Source organism: Sarcophilus harrisii, chromosome 3 (assembly GCF_902635505.1).
Source record: "Sarcophilus harrisii chromosome 3, mSarHar1.11, whole genome shotgun sequence".
Taxonomy (NCBI): domain Eukaryota; kingdom Metazoa; phylum Chordata; class Mammalia; order Dasyuromorphia; family Dasyuridae; genus Sarcophilus; species Sarcophilus harrisii.
The window spans coordinates 441,566,625-441,589,448 of record NC_045428.1 but is presented as its reverse complement, the minus strand read 5'-3'; the positions used below and the strand labels follow the sequence as shown (position 1 = coordinate 441,589,448).

Genomic DNA, 22,824 nt, shown 5'->3' with positions numbered 1-22,824 from the left:
TTGAATAGCAGAAGTTTTCAAAATGACTGTACATATTTTCAGGCTTGTGGAACAATTGTGAAGTTTGGCAGGCATCCACAGTTCTGGAAAACATGAATGCTTTCTATAGCAGAGAGGAGATATTGTTGCATAGAAATAAGTAGGGGGAATTTTTTGTTTGCTTGTTTTTTTTTTTAAGAAAAATAATGGATCCATAAGAAACAAAATGTTTTTTCAACAGCTTGACTAGTATAGCTAATAGATATTTCAATTGTCACATAAATATTATTCATCTAAACATTTTTGTATTTCAGCTTATCAAATTAAAAAAAGCTTGTTAAATAAGGTTTTTTTTTTTGTTTGTTTTTTTGTTTGTTTTTTACTGGGGAAGGAAAGAAATCCCCATTTTTCATAAAATCATATTTAGAGCAGGAAGACAACTTAGTGGGTATCTAGTCTAACCATTGCATTTTCTATATTCAGGGTAGACAAAGGAGATGACTTTAGATCATAAATAAGATTGTAAGGGGAAAAATTGGTCCTTGATCAACTAATTTCCCCCAATCTAGAATGTAATTCCTGACAACTACTGATCAAGTATTGGGTGAATTCACAAAAAGCAAAAGGGCAAGTAACAGAGATTAGACGCTGATATATTAATATATTAACATTCTGGTACCCTTTAGTGTGACGTTCTCACTGAGGAAATTAGAGATCAGCTTGCTACTGGCTGGTAAAAAATTGGTCACACCCATGGTAATCTTTAAAAGGAAGCTTAGGTCAGATAGTAACTTTGTAGAATATGAATACTGCATTTTTTGGGGAGGGGTTGGTAGAGAGGATTCTGTCCCCACCCTTTCTCCCATTCTCATTCATCTTTACAATGGATATTTGCCACAGTCTATAAACTATAACTTAACAAGTACATCCCTACAAAAAACTCTTAGAACAAGGGAGTAGACACCCCTTGACTCAACCAGCAAATCTATTATCTTTTGGTGTGTGTGTGTGTGTGTGTGTGTGTGTGTGTGTGTGTGTATATAGATAGATAATGAAAAAACTGAAACCCAGAGTGAGTAAATGACTTCCCCAAGGTATTACAAGTGACAAGTGGTAAAACTGGAATTCAAACCTCAGTCCTCTGGTTTCAAATCTAGTATTTTGATTCTGCATGATGCCTCTTTAGAGAACAGTAGGAACTTTTTGAGACAAAGTCCTTTAGTCTAGTCAAAAAGTCTAGTGAATTAAAAAAAAGATGGATACAAATCTGAGGTGGTATAGGGATAAGGGATTATGCCCTTTGGGTTGGGAAGTAAATTTGCATATTAATATGCATTTTAAGTTAATGTTCCTTTGTAAAAGCTAAATTATTAGTGGCTAAATGAAACTGAGGTATAGGAAATTCACCTTCTGCCCTGAGAAAATGCCATCATCACAGGCTGGAGCCAATGACCTAAAGCCTGGATATGCCCCTCTTCCCAAAAGGGTTCTAGAGAATCCTTGAGAGATGGGCAAAATGTCACATACTTGTTCTTCAGGTAGTGAGGTCCAAGGAAGTCAGAGTTAGATAAATATATTTTGTTTTACATCACTTTTATTTCATCACTCCCTTTCTCCTACTCAAAGATTCATCCTTCATAACAAAGAATTAAAAAAGAGAGAAAAGGCAATTCAACAAAACCAATAAATCAAATCTGTCATCATAGTGAAGAAGGAAAAGAGGTACAGTTTCTCAGTTGTTCTTCAAATACAAGTTTCTTTGTTATTATTAGGCAAGATATCATTCATGATTCTTTCCATTTATATTTGCTATAGTCAGATATATATACATATATTTCTGCAATGTTTACCCTGAATTAACTAATATATCTTTGTATAACTATGGGAACACATCTTCTGAAGTTTCATATTATTTTTAGGATTAGAAATTAGGTTTTCCAAAGCTGCTGAGATGTTTGGAAACTTTCTTCATCACCTATATATATCTTATGGATGTTGGAGGCTCTAGAGTGAAATGATAGAGGAAAATGAATTTCCTTCTAAAAGGAAGGTGTGGGGAAGACATTTCTATGAAGTCCTTCTAGCCATTGATAAAATCTTAAGTACTATGTACTATTTTATTAGAAAGTCGTTTCATTTAAAAAAAAAAAAAAGTTGATGGATTCTAAATGGACTGAATGGCTAGATTCAATGAAAGCCTGAATGCAGGCAACTCAGAAAATGATTGGTCAATTCTTAATCAACAATAGAGGCTCACTTTATATATAGTCTGTTGAATCTTTGTGTTACCTTATAACACTTAACTGGAATTTTTTTCTTTTCACAGGAAAAAGAAAAATAAAATCCACTAAAGAAGTGCCTACCAATAATTGATGTGAACAGACTATCTTCCCCTGTCAGGAAAAAGACCATTTGGCAATTAACAAATATAACCAATACCCAGACTATCCTGTTGATATAGAGTGCTTGTGAAATGGAAATCTTTTATCTATCCCTCAAATCTCTGTATATCTTTAGACAACCTGTGAATTATTGATTAGCAATCTTTAGGCGGATCTGGGATCTGGTCTGCCAAGTGCATTCCTTCTAGTTTTTTCACTCTTCCTCTTGAATTGTTGGCTTTACACCTGGGAAACCCAAGGCTATATTTCCCCTATAAAAAGATCTGGCTATGATGAAGAATGTTGCTAAGTATTCTATTCAGGAATAAGTTCATAATGAAGTACTCTCTTTCTCTCCCTTATAGTGCCTTCCCTTTAATAGTGCCTTTTGCCTTGCTCTAGCTAACTCTGGTCAGTCTAACCAGCCATTCAATGGTTTACTTCCACCTCAAGGAATGTTTTCTTTCTCTTGGTTAATTGTGAGTTCCCCTGAGGAACTTATCTTTTCCTTTCTAACTATATGCGCTCCCAATTTTATTTCATAATTTTCACTACTGGTGCCTATTTTACCTCCTATTTTTGTTTGTAACCTATTCCCCTAAATAAATCTGTCTTTTGGCAAAGAGAATGGCCATTGTGAATTTGTCATTTGTTTATTTTCAACTAGGTATTGTTACCTCCATCTCATCATCTCCAGTTTTCCTATATAGTTAAGCAATTTTTTAAGTTTATTGAACCTATGAACTTTCTTATTTCCCACTCAAGAAATTTTCACTAATACTAAGTGACTTTTGCTATACACATTATTTCAAAATATTCTCCCAGAAAATTAAGTCAAAATTTGTTGGAGCAGAAACTAACAGTGTGTTGTAGAAGTAAAAAAAAAAAAGCAAATGTGCCCTTAGAAAATTTGAACAGAAAGAAGAAAGTGATAAGTCAGTCTATAGATAAAACAATTGTAGTCAGTTCTGAGAGCATTATTTTAGTGACAATCTAGAGCATAAAAGTGGGTAACCATTAAAATAGAGAAGGGCCTTGAAACAATGCTATTCAAGGATCATTTGAAAGAACAGGGAATGTTGTTTTCATGTATTTGAAGGATTTACTCTTGCTTGACACGAGGTAAAAATGGGAAAAATGAATGAAAATGTAAGCAATGCAGACATCAAAGAGAATTAATGACAGATTTCCTGAAAACAAGGACATTCCTGTACATGGAATGGACTGTTTCAGGAAATAATTATTTCTCCATGACTAAAAAAAAAAATGATTACCAAAGTCATTGGACTCATGGTTGTCCTAAAAGTAATAAAAGGTTGATTATATGAGCTGACCTATGAGAACTCTTCCAATCCTAGTTTTCTAGGATAATTTACTGATACCCATGAACCATTTAATGAGACTAAATTGAGAGTATATATTGTGATTCCTTACTAGTATCTGAACTAGAAGATAATGATTAGGAACTTTTCCCCCATTTATAATTTAATTTGATCCAATTAAAAATATTAGGCAACAACTTTGTGCAAGTCATTATTCTAGGAAGATGACAAAGCTACTCTAGAAGGTTTTAAGCCAATGAGCTTAATTTCAATTCTTGGCAAAATTCTAGACTATATTATTAAATAAATAATGACCATCTAGAAAAGGAAGCAAAAATCACAAAAAGTAAATATAGTTTCATCAAAATAGAAAAAAGAATGAAGTCTTCAAAGTATAAGTTACTGAGTTTGACTCTGATTTCTGACAAAATTCTAGAACATATCATATTAGGCATGGTTTATGAGAGGGAAGTCATAATCACTAATAATCACCATGTCTTCATTAGACTAGACTGCCTCAATTACATTTTTTATAGGGTTACAAGATTGGAAGATCCAAGATGTGTAAATATAACTTATTTAGATTTTAATAAAATATCTAACAAAGTCTCATGTCATCCTTGAGACAAAGAGAAAAAGATGAAGAGATTAGTTCTATTAGTTAGATTCAGAATTTATTTAATGACCAGATCTAAAAAATAATTAATTATTAATGCTTCAAAATCAACTTGGGGAGAGGTATCTAAGCCAAAGAATCTGTCCTTGGTCCTATCCCATTTAATATTTTTTATCAATGCCCTGGATAGAGGCATGCTTTATCAAATTTATAGATGGATTGGATAAGGATAGACTTAACTAATTTACAGTTTTAAAAAATTTTGATAACAGTCAATATCCAACAGTTAACATGAGCAAAATATAACTCATTTTTCTCCAGAAACCCAAATTCAGGCTGAATATATAAGCAAAGAGAAGAAAATATCAAATAAAATGAAGAAACACTGCAGATTAAGAGAAACATAAATGGTAAATCCAGAAAAAGAAAATAATTGCACAACAAATAAAAGCAGAAACTCAAAAAGAATGACTTCTCCATGAGGACTACAAGATGACTACAAGTAATGAAGCAAGAAATATAAAATGAAACTTGGATATAAAAAGGAAGAATAATAATAGATACTTTAGAAGGTAGAAAAGTGTTACCCAAATATTAGACTTTTTAAAGATATGAAATAAAGCAAACAAAACTCAGTGATTTTATAAAATAATATGAAATCTTAGACCAATGTTAAGAGATTGAAAATTAGAAAAGCATAAAGATTTCCACTGTCTAAAACAATTGATCTGGAAAATGGGTTAAGGAGAAATTTTCAAGAATCATCATATCCTGAAAACCATGATCAAATAAAAAAATCTGAAAAACTACATCTCAATAAATCATTAAAAACTCTGTCCAAATATATTAAACCAGATGGCAAAATAAAAACAGAAAAAATGCAGCTAAGATGACAGAAAAAGGTAATGATGAATGTTGCAGGGGATGTGGGAAAACTGAGATACCAATGCATTGTTGGTGGAGTTGTGAACTGATCCAACCATTCTGGCAAGTAATTTGGAACTATGTCCAAAAAGCTATCAAACTGTGCATACCCTTTGATCTAGCAGTGTTTCTACTGGGCTTATATCCCAAAGAAATCTTAAAGAAGGGAAAGGGACCCACATGCAAAAATGTTTGTATCAGTCCCTTTTGTCATCGCAAAGAAATGAAAATTGAGTGGATGCCCATCAGTTAGAGAAGGACTGAATAAGTTATGATATATGAATGTTATGAAATATTCTTATTCTATAAGAAATGTTCAGCAAGAGGATTTCAGAGAGACCTGGAGAGATTTACATGAACTGATGCTAAGTGATGTAAGTAGATCCAAGAGAAAACAGGGCACAACAACAACAAGACTATACAATGATCATTGTGGCTCTTTTCAACAGTGATATGATTCAGGCCAATTCCAATGGCCTTGTGATAGAGAAAGTCATCTGCATATAGAAAGAGGAGTTTGAGGAATGAGTATTTATCACAACATAATATTTTCACTTTTTTGTTGCTTACTTGCATTTTGTTTTCTCTCTCATTTTTTTCCCTTTTTGATCTGATTTTTTCTTGTACAACATGATGTAATGCTGGAGAAACTGAGGCAAGATAGAGATTAGAGAGTTTTTAATATTTTATTTGGGTTTCTGAGAGGGAGAGATTGTCTGGGACCAAAGGATCCATTTTGGTCCAAAAGCTGATGCCTTAAAACATTCAGTATAACATAGACTGTGAGATTCCAATGAGTTATATATGGCCCTAAATCAGGGAAGACAAAGATAAGGGGTGGAGTCCAAACTCTGGGGAGAGCTGGAATTTCCAGGCAGGGATCATCAATTCCATTATGATAGGGTTGGCAGTAAGGACCAAAAATTCTTACAAATTGGGAGTTAAGGAAGTAGTAAAACTAGTGACAGAAATAATGCTGCCTCCATTCAAACCTCATCTCTACTCTCTCTCCATAGGAAACCTAGACTTCATGCTGGAATCACTCTGGCCTCTGATAGATCCTACCCCCTTTCCAAATTCCCTTTATAAAATGTCTGTCACAATGCGAATGTAAATTCCTTAAAGGTAGTGACTTTTTCTTGCTTGTATTCGTATCCCCAATACTTCCTGGAACATAGTGATTACTTAATAAATGCTCTAATTTACTAGTTTGTTAATAAGGAGGAATCTGAAGGTACTCAAGAATATCACTGCCTTCAAAGGATACAAAGGTAATTTTAGAAAAACCAACATAGGTATTGTTTGTCATTTGGTTTGGTTTTCAAAGTTTTAAAAAATAAAGTAATGGGAGGGTGGAAGAATATACTACCAAAGAAATGAGAAAGAAAAGTGAGGAACGTGCTACTTCTCTTAATTGTGAAACTGTGAAAAATATACAAACATGGTAGAAAGGGTATGGGAAAGGGTATCTCATAAGACTAACTTTTTTTTTTTAATTGGACTAAAGAGAGTTGAATACATGCAACACAAAAAAATGTTTGGTGTAGAAATAAATTTAATATATTAAAAGCTGGAGGTCAATAAATAGGAACAGCATTTAAGAGAAGTAGAATTAGGGAAGAAATATTCCTAAGCAAAAAAGTCCTTAAAATAACCAAAATAAACAACTGGTAGCTAAAGTGATAAAGAAGAAAACTAAATTGATATAATTTTTAAAAATGAAAAAAAGGAGAAATTTAAACAGATGAAGAAGAAACTATTAGAAACTATTTCCCAACTACTTGTCAACAAAGATGATAAATGTGAACATATATTTTTAAAATATATAAAATTCCCTGATTAACAGAGAAAAAAATAGAGAGCCCAATGACAGAAAAAGAAATTGAATAAGCCATAAAGTAATCCCCAAAGAAAAAAGAAAGTATTAACTGCATGGATATGCAAGTAAATTCTATCAAACATTAGAATTACAATTAATTCCAAAGTTTTTTTAAAAAAATAAGGAAAGAAGACTTCCTACTAAACTCTCTATGAAACAAAATGATCTTCAAACTAAAAGTGGTTGAGGCAAGGCAGAGAAGAAAATTGAAAGAAAAAGAAATTCAAAATTAAGAGAAAAAGAATAGGCAAAGACAAAAAAAATCATCACTTTTTTAGATTATAGAATGGATTATTTAACAGAATGCTAGAACTCTAACTAAAAAATTAATAACTTCAGCAAAGAAGCAGGATATAAAATAAATTTATAAAAATTATCATCAATCAAGTCAATAAGCATTTATTAAGTGCCTATTATATGCCAAACACCATGTCTACTGAATGTAGGAATGACAAGGTCAGACCAAGATTTTAGGAAAATCACTTGGGAAGCTGAATGGAAGATGGATTAGAGAAGGAAGAAATTAGTCTGGCAGACCTATCAGCAGACTATTGCAACAGTCAAGGTGTGATGATGAGGGCTAGAGGGGTAGCACTCTCAGAGAAGAAAAGGGGACATAGTGTACTATATTTAAGAGATGTTGCTGAAATCAAAAGCTCTTGGCAACAGGCTGGCTATGGGAAGAGGGGGTGAGAGAAAGAGAGAGAGAGAGAGAGAGAGAGAGAGAGAGAAATCAAAGAGGACACTTAGGTTGCCAACATAGGGGAATAGGAGCACCATGGTGCCCTCAAAAGTTTAGAAGGTATTCAATTCAGTTCGAGACGTGGAATTTAAGACATCTATTGAACATCTAATTTTGGGAGTCTAAAAGGCAGTAAGAGATTGGAAGTAAGAAGAGAGGTTAAGACAGGGCAAATTTAAGAATTAACCTAATAGAGATGATGATTAAATCCATGGGTGCTGATAAGATCGCCAAATGATATGGTATAAAGGGAGAAGAGAAGAGAGAACCCAGGACAGCCCTGTGAGACAACCACAAGTACTGGGCTTGATGTGGATAATGATCTAACAAAGGAGACTTAGAAAATACAGTCATGTAGAAAGTACAGAGGAAGAACCAAAAGTTACTGGTGTCCCAAAAACCTAGGAGAAGAGAATGATCAACAGTGTCAAAGGTTGCAGAGAGGTCAAAACAAGGAAGACTGAGGAAAGACTACTGGATTTGGTAATTAGGATACCATTGGTATCTTGGGAGAAAGAAATTTGGGTTGAAGGATGAGATCAGAAACTTTCACAAGTTCAACCACAAAGGCAAAGAGATATTAGCTACTAGCAGGGAGAGAAAGATCAATGAAGATTTTTTGAGGATAGGGAAAATATGAATATGTTTGTAAGTAGTAGAAAAGAAGCCAGTAGACAAGTAGAGACAAAGTGAGAGAGAAGGGATGACAGAAGGAAGAATCTATTGGAGAAAATATGATTTTATGGCTTAGGTCATATAGAGAGTTTGACTTGGTAAAGAATAAGGCCACCTCTTAATGTGAAATGCAAGTGAAGGAAATAATGACATAAAGCAGGTGAGTAATAATAGATTAGGAAGAAGGGAGAAGAGGGAACTGGGTGAATATCCTCAATTTTTCAGGAAAATGAAGCAAGGATCTCCTGATAATGTCGGGGGAGAAGGACCCATGGGAATTTTGAGGAGAAATGAATAGGTTTCCCTTTCTGTGTCTTAACAAAAACCTAGCTAATTTAGAATATTCAATGGTTACCTATTGTTTTAATATAAAATACAGCTTTTTCTGTTTGACATTTAAAACTTTTCACAATCTAGCTTTGGTCTATTTTTCTAGCTTTATTTTACATTACTCCAATTCATGCATGTTCTAATCAAACTGGGCTGCTTGTTCCCTAGTTTTGACATCTCATTTCCCCCTACTCTTCTTATGCAATGGCCATATTCTCTCCTTCTGCACTGAGGCCTCTTGAAATGCCAAACTATCCATCAGGCTCAGCTGCTATCTCCTAAATAAGGTCCTTACAAATACACACACACCTGAATAAGGTCCTTACAAACACACACACACACACACACACACACACACACAATAGTTGTTACCATTCTTCACTCAAAAAGTTACATTGCATCTGTTTTTATTTGTATTTATCTACTGTGTTCCCCATAGAATACAATCTCCTTAGAGACTATTTTGTTTGTCGTTTTTTGTATCCTAAGAGACTAACAGGGTACTTTGAACATAGTAGATGCTTAATAAATGATTGTTGAATAAATGAATGAAAGTTAGGGATTTGATTTAAAGCATTTTATCATAGCATATGACTTATTAAAATAGCATAAAATAAATCTTTAGAATGGGCAGCATCTCACAGCAGTTCACATCCTACTCTTGAAGCTAACTGATTGACCTTGTGCAAATCCTTGGTTTCTACATGTGTCAAACTTGAAGGTTCCTGCTAGGTCTACTGAGAATGCTTTGGCTTTGCCTTGAACATAGAGAGTGCCTAACTTTAAATTAAATTTGATGAATTCTTTAACTTTTAATTGAAAAATGAAGCATATCTGTTAATTTAAACAATTTAAGGATCCTTCAAATATTTAAACCAGCAGATACACACAAATATCCTCATATATGTGTTCTTTGTGCTACCCCTTATCTCTGATATCTTAGCTTTGAATAGACTCACTGTCCAAAGGAAATTTCAAAATACTTCAAGGCTAATGTCAAGAGAGGTATCTAGAAAGATACAACTTATTCTATGAACTTCTCTTCTGGGCACAAATAGAACACATAATTTTTGTCACCATTATTTCCCATTGTATCCTTACAACCACTTTGAAAACCTGTTGTTTTCTCACATTTATTCTATTATGCATTATAGCACCTTGTAGATGACACAATTTTGTGTTATTATCCCAAAGACATCTGTTGTTGAATACTTAGAATAAATCACTTTTGACATCAACTTGGGAAAGAAAATATTTTCAAATTGGTCAAAAAACCCAACTATCTTACTATGGATTTGGATAAGTGTGGAAAGCATTGGAATCTTGGAAAACAGCCAAAATGATACATTTATAATTATAAGCTTCCTGAGGGTAGAGATTAAATCATGTTCACTTTTGTTAATTACTGTGCACCTAGAACCTTGAACATAAGAGTTGCATAGTTAATTTTTTTCAATTAATACTACATGTATTATTATTGACATGTATGAGGAAAATTAACCCCTCCCCCCCAGGATTAATAAAAATCTTGACCTTTTTTTTGCACACAAAGGTATGGTGTAGATATGAGTAAGTTTAAAAGTCTAAAATAATCTTTTTTAAAGCATTTATCAAAATTCTAATGTAAGCAACTGCCTATCTTCTTATAATGTAATGGTAAGCAGCCAGATAAAGAAAGAACCGATCTAAAAAAGGAGGCAGAGAGGCAACAGACTTGAGTTTAAGACCTAGTTCTGAGATTTATTAACTTTGTAATTACAGAAAAATCACATCTGATTTTCTATTTACTTATCTGTATAATGGGAATTATATTATTTAACCTGTCTCCTTCACAGAGTTACTGTGAGGAAAGGTTTCGAATAGCCAAATGTACCAAGTAAATGTGAGCTATGATTTAAAGATCAAGAGTATGCATAGTCAACTTCAGTGATCTGAAAGGAAAACAATAATAGAATTTCTCCATTTATTTTAAAAAAATATTTCACTTCATATGCATAGAATGGCCTTTTCTACATTGAACGTTAAACAAAGTAATCAGATTTTTATACCATTGTCTCTCATACTAACCATTTATTGTATGAGTTTAGATATATCATAACCAAAAAATACCTCAATTTCTCCATTAGTTTGGATAGATGATATCTAAGCGTTAAATATATAATCCTAACATAAGGGGTCATTAATATACCTTCAAAAGTAGTTCTTAGTCTAGTATTATAGGCTTTTAAAAAAAATATTTTTAATAAGGAAAGACCATATGGTGTTTAACCATGATATATAAATGGCCAGACCCTTCATAATTTATTCAGACTTAAATGCCCTATCCAAGGTATCATGTTCCTTTAGTACCTCCACTTTACATACTCTGGGATCAGTTCCAGAAAGTTCATTTCAGTCCAAGACTATTTCTGAACAATGTTGAATGGGCTCTTCCTTCAACAGAACCCTCCAGACTAAGACAAATACTGACCTGAACAGAGCATGCCTTTGAATACCATGCATATAAGGATTGAATATAAAAACCCTATTTGCACAAACAAGCTGGACAGCTTTTGTCAGATCACTCTTGATGTATATATAATGTATTATGTTAGTTAATATATTATAAAACATAATATTTTTATAATTATCATATATTAGTATTTACATATTTTACATATATATTTGTGTTTTATATACACATATATGTATGTTATATATGTATATTGTATATGTGCACAATGCATATATTGTTCTGAATTTATACCTTGCAGATATTGCAATTTCATGTTATCACACTAAAGACATCTGCTATTGACTTATGCATAGAATAAATCATTCACAGCTGCACACTAGAAGAAGTTGATGCCATTAATGTGGAAAAGAAATACTGTCTCAGCCTCTCCATTTATACATGTATATATATATATATATATATATATATATATATATATATACATTCATATACATATCTCTAAATGCAAGCAGCTGGGATGTTGATCTACACTATGGCAGATGTTACATCATCTTGTTATGCCTTCTGGCATTTGTGTTCAGTGATGTCTTGTTACCTTACTGCTTATATTTTCACAGACATGAAAATGTTTAAATGTTAAAGTTTAAGTATTTAAACTAAGTATTGATTACTTGAGAAACAAAATTGCTTACAAATTCAAGACTTTACTAATTAATCAAAGTCAAGATGGTGAGAAAACTTCCAGGAATTTAAAATATCTTCTGTTATATCTCCAAATGTTGATAAAAGTCCATTTCCTGGACTATAGATCCTTTGTAAATTCAAATATTGGTAATGCTAATCCACTTAACATCCTAATCACTGACTCTAACAGAAAAGAGACTATGTTCATTAAGTAAGCTCCCATGGTCCTAAATTTAGAAATGGCTACAATTTGGGGAGAGGCAGCTAACTAATACTTCGGAAATCAGGATTAAAATTCAAAATGATCTTGTATTGGGGAAGCAGTTACAAATAAACACAATGAGATGCAGTAGAAAGAGGTATGAGGTGCAGAACTTGAGAAGAAAGAAAAGCCAGTTTAATATGAACCAGGAAATAACTGTTGATTTCTTTAAGGAAAGGACTGCTCAAGGCTAAAGTAATTTTTTTGAAAAGAATGATATGTATCATAGAGCCTGGAGTTAGAAGGGATTCTCACTTCACTATAAGACAAGGACTCTTAATAAGACAAGGATTCGTAACCTGGGGTCCATGAACTTATTTATAAAATATATTTTGATAACTTTTAGTATAATTGGTTTCCTTTTGTAATCCCATTTTATGTATTTTATTCAGAGAAAGGGTTCACAAGATTTATCAGTCAACCAAAGAAGTGCAGTCCCTTAGGACTGAGAGAGCTTATTGGCAAAATTTCAGTACAAGAATTTGCCCCTCAGAAATCAGCAGACACTGAAAATCAGGGCATGATTTTTTGCTTTGTTTTGTTGATTATGTAAACTTAAGAAAGTGACTAATATTTATCAATGGAAAAAATATTCAGAATAAGGATTTAACTTAAAAGTGTGTTATTTAGTTTTCAGAGATTGAGTTGTTAAACATTTTAAAGCACATCCCTATGCCAACAACACATATACACACACACACACACACACACACACACACACACACAAAGCAACAACTCTCCTTCTAAGAGATCATTTCAGGTCCAAACTTCTTGGATAATAATTTATTCAAAAGACATAGCTAGTTAATTATTGGTGGGACCAGAATCAAGGAAAGTGGTTCCCAGTAAAAGCCTCCACTGTTCCACATTGTCTTTATAGTTATCTTCAGCAAAGTGTTACAGTGGATAGAAATCTAAACTTTGAATGAAGAATACCCGAGTTCAAATCCATCCTCAGATATATTAATACCTGTGTGATGTTGGGCAAATTGCTCAACCTTTGGCTCAATTTCCTCATCTGTAAAATGGGAATACTAATTTCACCTATTTCCTAAGGTTGAGAGGATAAAATGAGATATCTATAAAGTACTTTATAAATCTTCAATTGCTATGTAAGTGAGAGTTATTTTTATAAGCCATTAACAGAAGTAATAAGCACTAAAAACAGTAGCATTGTAAGGTTTGCAAAGTGCTCTCCATTTATTATCTTATTTGATCCTCACAAAAACCCCAGGAGCTAAGTATTATTATTATTATCCCCATTTCACAGTTGATAAAAACAGAGGCTGTTATTCTCCAAGGTCATATAGCTAGTAAGTATCTAATGAAAGATTTGAACTCAGGTTTTCCTTATTTCAAGTCCACTAATCTGTACATCACACCATAAAAAAAAAAATCATAGTTTGGATCTATAGAGACAAAAGCATTAATGTCACTTTTCCTTGTATGGAGAAGCAGCTTGACAGTGGAGTTGGAACCAGGAAGCTCAATGATCAAATCGTCAAACACATACTATATTATTCTATACAAGTCAGTTCTAGGCACGTTTCTTCCTGTGTAAAATAGGCATGCTTTTACCTCACAGCTTACAAACTTTTAAAAAGTTATGTAAATGTCCATTATTTTGATGATTATTATTTCATTATTCTCATCTTGATCAAAACGAGTTCAGATAAAAGTAATCCTGGCACAGGACTGGCACAATATTCTTTTATGTTTACTGTTCTATGAACTACTGCTTAAAGGGATTGGTGATGATGACAAAGATGATGATATCTTCATATACTATATACCTCATGGATGGGATATAAAATAAAACCTAGCTTTCTAGAAGGAAAAATTTACAAGTAAGGATACCTAATAATAATATCTCCATTGAATTCCTGCTTTTTAGGTAGTAAAACAAGGAATGGAAGTGATCTCTTTGATGTTTTTAAAATTGGGAAACATCTTTTCAACTTACAATGTTATTTGGCCAGAGGACAATTTCTGTGAATCTTAGCTGCAGTTATTAATAGCTGTAGGAACCTTCCATGGCACTCAAGTACTGAACAGAGAAGAACTCACAGGAGTCTTTTTTAGGGACATTGAAGGACTAATATTAAATAAGAATATCTTCAAAAGGGAATGTTGTTCTATTTTTTCTTAAAGACATTACATTAGAATACAAGTTATGAATAATTTTTTTTTTAAAACACAAGAAAAGACAGTAAAATGTTCTGTTTAGGCAGAAAGGCAAAGGCTTGTAAATAAACGAGACATTTTATCTGTTGAAAAGCAAGATTGTTACCTATTAGGTGTCAAAATGAGATTAACACAAGTATGAATGGTGGTGTGTGGGAAGAATTATCCTCTCTATTCCAGTTATGCATCTTACATTTTACATGGCTTTAAGTATTTAAGGGGTTATATCATTTACCCTTACCATATCTCCTTATAGCAGTAAATAGGGAAGAAATACTAGAAGTATATTCACTTTAAAGAGGAAAAAATTTAAGGGTAGCTAATAACAAAACAGTGAGGATTCACAATGGCCAATTTTCCTGAAATAAATCATATAAATACCATATTATAAACATAAGAATCTATACAAATATGAGTTATTATTTGTTTCCTGGCCATCATACTTCCAACTTCACTGTGTAGACTTACTAGTTATGCCAATTTAGCAAATTTTAACAGCAAATGCAAAATCCAAAACTATTATAAACTACTTATAAAAGAATTTAAGGCCTTTAGATTTTAAGTTTATTTCCATGTAATTAAAGTTATCTGCTGCTAAAATTTGACTTTATTTTTTCCTTTTTTGTTTCAATTTGCCATTATGTATAATTGCATAATGGCTATATATAATCTATATAATATAGACTATACAATATATAGTTATATAATATATAACATAATTGTATTGCTATATAATATATAAGCTATGTAATAGCTATATAATATATAAGCTATGTAATAGCTATATATATAATCAGTAAACTACGAAATTTCACTATAATTGAAGTACTTTAAAACATATATATACATTATAAAAAGTCATTTACCTGACATCATCCTTGGTCTCCATTATTTCTTCTCATGAAATATTTTCTACTAAAATACAGATTATGTTTTCCTTTCTTCTGTGCTAGTTTTTCCCCACCAGAAGTCCAGCTTTCTATGACCAGTGAAAAGCCTTTTATTAGGACTCATTCATTATCTGATGTCAGAAAACATGGTTGTGTTTATTCTTACATTATGTATCTCCACTCTGATGATGATCACTTTCTTGAATTGTCTTTCTTCTTCTATCCCTTCCAGAAGTCATTAAAGTGAAATACCACTCAATAATTAGGAGTTCTTGAATTTCCTCCCACCAAATATTTGTTCGTGTTCTTCATTCTTCTGGATTCCTTTAACAACATGAAAAAAGATGATTTAAAAAAATATTTTTATTCTGATGCCCTCTCATCTCAGCAAGGATTGAGTACAGATGTGTATCATTATTTCTTTTCTGATAATATCAGCTTTGTTACATGAGTTCTGTAATCCTGGAATAGAAAACAAGAAAGAGAAAGCAGAGACGTGAACAGAAGGACAACGAAAAGTCATTCCCCCCCAATATACAGTATTAACCCTCAGCTCCAGGGACTTTCTAAATATAAACTGCCTGATGCATTGCAGGGCTGCCAAGCAACATGGCATTGGTCTTCTTCTTATCTCAGCCTCCAAATACTCATCTAACTAAATCTATCTACTAACCTCTGAAGTCCAACTTGACATTTTTACCATTTGTGTGTTTCTTACAGTAGCTCAAAGGTATTATTTATAAATTGAAGGAACCCTTAGGATCATCATGTTCAACTCTTTCCTTTTTTGTTGTTGAGTCATTTTAGGTGTGTGGACAGATAAGGAAATTGAGGCTAGAGACAATGAAGAGACTTGTCCAAGTTTTTAGTACTTAAATTCAAATTTTGCTTTTCTCACTGCAAATCCAGTATCCTGAACTACACTACTAAGCTTCTCTTTGTATGTTTTTTCTGTCTTTGTTAGTAGGTGTTTCTACTTTATACATTATGAACTATAGTTATTAAGCCAGAAGCAAAGGTCCATAAACATATTTTATATAAATAGGAAAGTTGGGGGGGGGGGAATGATTTGAGGAAGAAAGATAATGAGTTCTGTTTAGGACATAATGAGTTTGAGATGTCTACAGGGTAACCAATCTGAAATGGTCACTAGATCATTGATGATACAGATTTGTAATTCAACAAGTAGACTAGGGCTAGAGATGAGGTTTCAGAATGATCTGCAATAACATGGTCATTGAATCCAAGTTTGCTGATGAGGACACCAAGTTTAAAGAATATGGAGGTCCTGAAAGAGTGAAATCTTGAAATTTGCAAATGGCACCCCATATTTCCAAGTATTAAATTAATGATGATAAACTTCAAAAAGACCTTATAATGGTGTATGAATGGATTTTTTTAAAATAGCAGTTTATAATAATATCTTATACTAAAGCACTTTACCTTTTCAAAATATTTTCACATACAGTACATCTCATTTAATTTTCACAACAACCCTATGAGGAAGGCAGGGCGGATTTTATTCCCACTTTACAAATGAGAAAATTGAGGGTCTGCCATTAGCCAATATGTGATTAGTAAGGCGTGGAATCAAATAAAGACTTGGATCTCCTGATATCTAGTCTAATGCTCTTGGTTCTACACTTGACTTTCAAATATAATGTCCTTTATGTTTATATTTTCAGATGTCCTTTTAATGAACTAACACAGGTATTTTCCAGCAAAATCTAAAATGTAAAAATATTTAGTTTGACTCTAAAATAATATATGATATACAAAATAATTTGTTCCAGTTAAGAAAATATTTTTTTGAAAAGTATAAAGTTACTATTCAGAGGAAAAGCATAATTACATTTTAGTAATGTCATAAGAATGTATACATTTTCTTCCTATCTGATGAACAATGTTAGTATAAAGCATCAGCATTTTCAATATAACTTCATAATGTAGTTCATTTTACCAAATAATCTCTTTCCAAAGCTAAATCTTCTGTATCAGGGTAAGAATGTATCATTGAAAAATCTACATTACAAAAGAAAGGTCAGTTTATTTACTGTATATTCATCATGTCTTCAATGTCAACAAAATGAGTCAATAAAAAAATGATTTGATTAAAAAAGAGGATCTTTGTAAACAGGATAAAAGTCACATTCTATCAATCAATATGCAGAAAAAGTAGCAAACATTGCAGATATTAACAGTAACTATGTAGGCTGAAGGATAAATTATTTTAGTGGAAGGGACAAGGTCACTGCTAAGGTGACCACTATTTGACATCTATTCTATAGCTAAGTGTATATGAACATGAAAAATACAAAGCTACAAGATCAATGAATATCTAAACACGAAATCTTGTTTTTGCTAAGGTAGAATGATGAGTTTGCTTTTGAATCTAACAAAATAATATCCATATTTAAAATTAAATTGTAAAAGCTAATTTTAAGTGATCCCAAAAGACCTAACACTTTAATTCAATTCATTTCCAAATTCATTGCATAACTGAATGACATCCATGTCATCAGTATGCAAATTTGCTTTCATCTTTAATAAAGGGTAAAAATTATGTGTATGTCAAAGAATTGCTTTAAAATAATTTTCTTTATGATTTATTATCAGTTAACGTTTGATTTATATACTTATTTCATAAACCTATAAGCCAGAAGTTGCATAAAAATTTCTTGAGTGAAAAATGGTCATAAGTGGGAAAAGTTTTAAGAAGTCCTGCTCTAAAGTGAAATCTTAAAATCTATCCTCCAATAAAGTGTCTCCAATACATATGTTAAGAACTTACAAAATTCTTTGATGCTACTATATAGATAATTGTTTTGTCTAACAGTCTTCATTAATGATATCAAGGTAAACATGAAATAGGCATTTATTAGCATTAGTGAGCAACTACCATATACAAAGTACAATGCTAGTCATTGGGAAAAAATGAGAAACAGTTCTCTTAACTGGGAGGATATAATACACTGGGAGTACCACACCACTTCAATGTGATAGTGATAATAGCCATGCTAAATCCAATGTCTTTTGCTAATCTTTATGTTACTGAATTCTGCAGCTTTTGACACCGTCAACCAGTCAATCAATAAGCACCTTATTAATCACCTAACATGTTCCAGTTACTGTGCTAAGTGCTAGGGATCCACCCTCCCCCACCCCTACCCCCCAAAAAAACCAAGAAATATAGTCCCTCCAGGAACTCACAATCTGATGGGAGAGACAGCATGTAATAACAATGCACAAATGAGCTACATACAGGATAAGAAATAACCAACAGAGGGAAGGCCCTAGAATTGATAAATGTGGAAAAATGTCCTGTTGAAGGTGAGATTTTAATTCCAGTTTAGAGGAAGACAGAGAAGCCAGAAGGCAGAAATGAGGAAAAAGAACATTTCAGGCATAGGTGTCAACCAGTGAAAAGGACCATTAGGAAGATGAGTGTTTTGTCTGAGAAACAAAAAAGAGACTAGTGTTATTGGCTCAAAGATTATATGAGATATGAAGTGTGAGAATACTGAGAAGGGACTAGGTTATGAATGGCCTTGATAATCAAACAAAAGATTTTATATTTGATCTTGGAAGTGAAAGGGAGTAACTGAAGTTGATTGAGTGGGAGTGTGACAGGGACTGATCTGAGTTTTAGGAAAACCATCTCTTTCCTCCTGGATCCTCACTTAATTTTTGTAACACTGATATTTCTTGGTTCTCTTATCTCTCTAGTTGTTCCTTCTCAATCTCCTTTGCTGAATTATTCTTTTTCTGTCCACTAATCAGGAGTATTCTCCAAGGCTCTTGTCCAAAGGCTTTTCTCTCTTTACATTCCTTCTCCTGGTGATCTCATCACTCCTTTTATTCAAATATCTCTTAAATCTTCATAGATAATTCTAATCTATCTTTTGAACTATAGTCATACATTTTCAATTATGTTCTAGACATTTATATATCCAGTTGTTCCATGAGTACCTCAAACTCAATAACTCAATATAACCAAAACAGAACTCATATTTCCACCCAAACCCATTCTTCCTTCAAAATTCTCTATTACTATTAACAGCATTACCATCCTTCCAGACACCAAGTCTGTAATATTAGAGTCATCCTTGGCTCTTCTCTCTCCCCCCATATGTAGTGAGTTGTCATGTATCATATTTCTACTTCCACATCTCTCATATCCATTTCACTCACACATCCTTGCATCACCTTTCTAATTGATAGTTCTTTTTTTAGTCTCTGACTCTTTTGGTTCACTATACCTTGTCCTCAACATACACATGGAGACTTCCGAACTAAATTTTTTAATGGTTTAATCATGTTATAGGTTTTAAAAAGGCCATTCTTTGCCTCATTTCTTTCTTACTTAGCATTAATCAGTAAATGGAGACCTGTTAGAAACTTTAGCTTAAAAAGGTCAAGGTTTCCCACTACATCCAGGGACATCTCCAGTCATTCTGATCTGTATCTGGCCACTGACCCCAGATGGCTCTGGAGGAGAAAGTAAGGCTGGTAACTTTGCACAGTCCTCTTTCACTCTCTCAAATCCAATTTACTTGTATGTCAGGGCATCATCTCCCTACTGTCCTGGTCATCTATGAGAGTGAAGGACAAACAACAACAAATGCCACAGAATAAAGGCACTTGTTTTGTTTTTGTCTTACGGCACCCATAATCTAGTACAAGGTCATGCTCACAACAAGCACTGATAATTATTTATTTAATGAAATAAAACTGTTAAATAAGTGAAAGACAGTGGAAGAATGAGAGAGCCCTAATAACTAGGGATATCATAAAGGGTTTTCCTTGTGAGTTGGCACCAGAGTTGAATGCTGAAGAAATCTGGATATTGGGATAAGATTCTCCTATTCTACAAAAGAGAGAAGAGAAGTAAGGTCAGAAGGAATGACTCCAGTAGGACAGCATTGAAAGTTACATGTTGAATTTATTATACACATACTTAAAAAGAAAAGCAAGTTCTATGTAACTAAAATTTGCAGTTTCATGTACAATTCTTTCCTCTTCTACAGTGTGCATGGAAATGCTCATTTTGATCAGAATAAAAAAAAATAAGTGAACATTTTAAATAAACAAACAAAAACTTTGAATAAAAATTAGAATTATAAGAGGGAGGAGTGAGGAGATAGTCCATGCAGAACAGTGTGTATACAAAAACATAGTAGTAAGAGATGGAATGCCAATTTCAAGGAATAGCCAAGAAGGCCTACTGGAATAGAGCCAGAATATGAAGGGCTTATGTTCAGCTGATTAATGGGAAAACAAAGGAAAATCAATTCATTTTGATTTTTATATTATATGCATTAAGACTAAAGGACAAAAGCAAATTCATGTCCCCAAACTGAAAACAACTATTTTTTTTTAATTCACTAATTACAGTCCTTAGTTCTAGTGTGAAGACTATTCCTTTATTAGATTAAATAAAATATTAACCCCTGCATCTTCAGAAACCCTATCACACTATAGGAAGATATCAGAGATGAACTCTTTTCAAAAGTATATAATTCACACATGTGAAATTCAGTTCTCTTTGAAATATATAAATGACTTTAACGAGAGAGTTCAGTTCCATTGAACAAATAATTAAGGATGAATGAATCAAAAGCTTTATTAAATACTTACTTTATTAAACACTATGCTGAGATACAAATGCAAAAGCAAAATGGTCCCTGCAATCAAGAAGCTTAGATGAGACAACACATATAAAGGAAGTAAATGACAGGGAAGTGAGTTATGGGCATAAAGACACAAAGATGGTTAGTGGAACTCAGGGCAGTCAACTGGCACTCATTTTTCAGGGGCAATAATAATGTGGGTTTGACTACAATTCTCAAAGAATGGGTGGGATCAAGAGGAAAGAGAGAAGGAGAATTGGACATATGCATTCCAAGATAGAATAGGAAAATTGCTGAGGTAAAATAAGAATACTTGACCCCAGAATAAGAAGCCAAGTGGCAAAGAATTGCAAATTTAGTAGATAATGAAAAAGTAAGCAAAGACATTGAGTATTGATGATTCTTTCTAAGAGTTTGATAGTGAAAGGAAGAAGATATGTAAAGGGAAAAGGAAAATATATGTAAAGGATGATAGGGTCAAGTGAAAGTCTTTTTTTTTTCCTAATGAGGTATATCTGTGTGTTTATGGGGAATGGAAGACAAAAGAGAAGAGAAAAGGAAAGCAGGGAGGAGGAAGAAGAGAAAAATAATATGTTCATAGAGCAGGAAATAGGTTCAAGTACTCTTCTTCAGATTCAGAGAAAAGCAAGGAGAAGCCTAGGTTTTGAGTTATATGGGAAAGGGGGAAGAGAGAGAGAAATAGTCTTGAAGGTCTAAGAAGAAAAGAAAATGTTTGAATAATTGATGGAAGCAGAAGAGATTCAATTAAGGAAGAGTAAAAGGATTGCTGTACAATAGGGAGAGTTCAATTGAATTAAGATAACTGCGTATGTAGTGGACCAAGTCAGCAAGGTGAGGGTGGCTTGTTCTAACTCCTGGAGACTACAGGGGGAGATGGTCAATAAGGAAGGTAAGCCAAGGCATGAACATTAAGACAAGGAGATAATAATGTGAGGGGATCAAGGGTAAAAAAAATGAATAGTTGAATTTTTTAGTTGCAAGGTTCAGTAAATCTTAAATTAAGCTCAGGTTTCATTTTAAGTATTGACATAAGTGATCTCAGAAAAGCAACTGATATCATGTTGCATACAATTTAGTATTGATGGTGACAAAATACATCATGATATACAGACAGCCATATAGCAATTACTCTAATGCCGGGAATTGCCATAGTATAGTCAGTTTCAAAATATATACAGTTTTCAAAATATAGAGTCATGAAGACTCTAAATTTAGTCCCAAAACAATATTACTTAGGCTTGTATCACAGACTTGATATCATCTAAGCCCCAAACCTCCAACATACAACCCTCAAACCAAAGGTAATTTACCTAATCTTAAGAAGTTCACCTCAGGGCTTGATCTGAGGTTTGTAAATTGTTGTTTGTTTGTTTGTTTTTTAACCTGATTAAATAGCAACCATGAATTAGAAGAAAGCTAGAATCCAACCACTAGCAGGGTTGGAGCAAGTGATTATTTAAATTGAAAGTGAATGTTAACTCAATTAAATATATGCAGCCCAAGCACATGGATTTCAGATCATGACAAAAAATACAGAAGAATCTCATTTAATCCATCCTATCCTATCATTTTATAAATGAGGAAACAGAGGTTTGACTTTCCCTTAGAAAACCAAGTTGATTAGGAAACCAAGAGAGGCAACATAATAGAAGCATAATTAGCATAAGAAACCACCTGATTTCTAAGATCAGACTACCTATGGAAAAAGCAATTTGATCTTCAACTTGACCTTTCATAAGCTTAGTAAAGCTCACCTATCTCGGTCATCATAATATAGTGTCTAAAGTCAAATTCTGCAAAGTATTATGTTAGGCATTATTCAAAAAGAATCTCCCTTTAACTCTGAATCA

General features: G+C 32.9%; 1 protein-coding gene across 3 annotated transcripts in view; it reads right to left on the bottom strand.

The window, feature by feature from the left end:
- The window catches only part of SACS (sacsin molecular chaperone), an 85,668-nt gene that overhangs the window by 56,606 nt on the left and 6,238 nt on the right, over positions 1-22,824 (bottom strand). For all 3 annotated transcript variants that reach the window (XM_031960788.1, XM_012545191.2, XM_031960789.1), the window contains exon 2: positions 15,300-15,785. In XM_031960788.1, coding sequence (XP_031816648.1) covers positions 15,300-15,322 — 23 coding nt within the window. In that variant the 5' untranslated portion in view covers positions 15,323-15,785. The remainder of the gene's footprint in view (positions 1-15,299; positions 15,786-22,824) is intronic.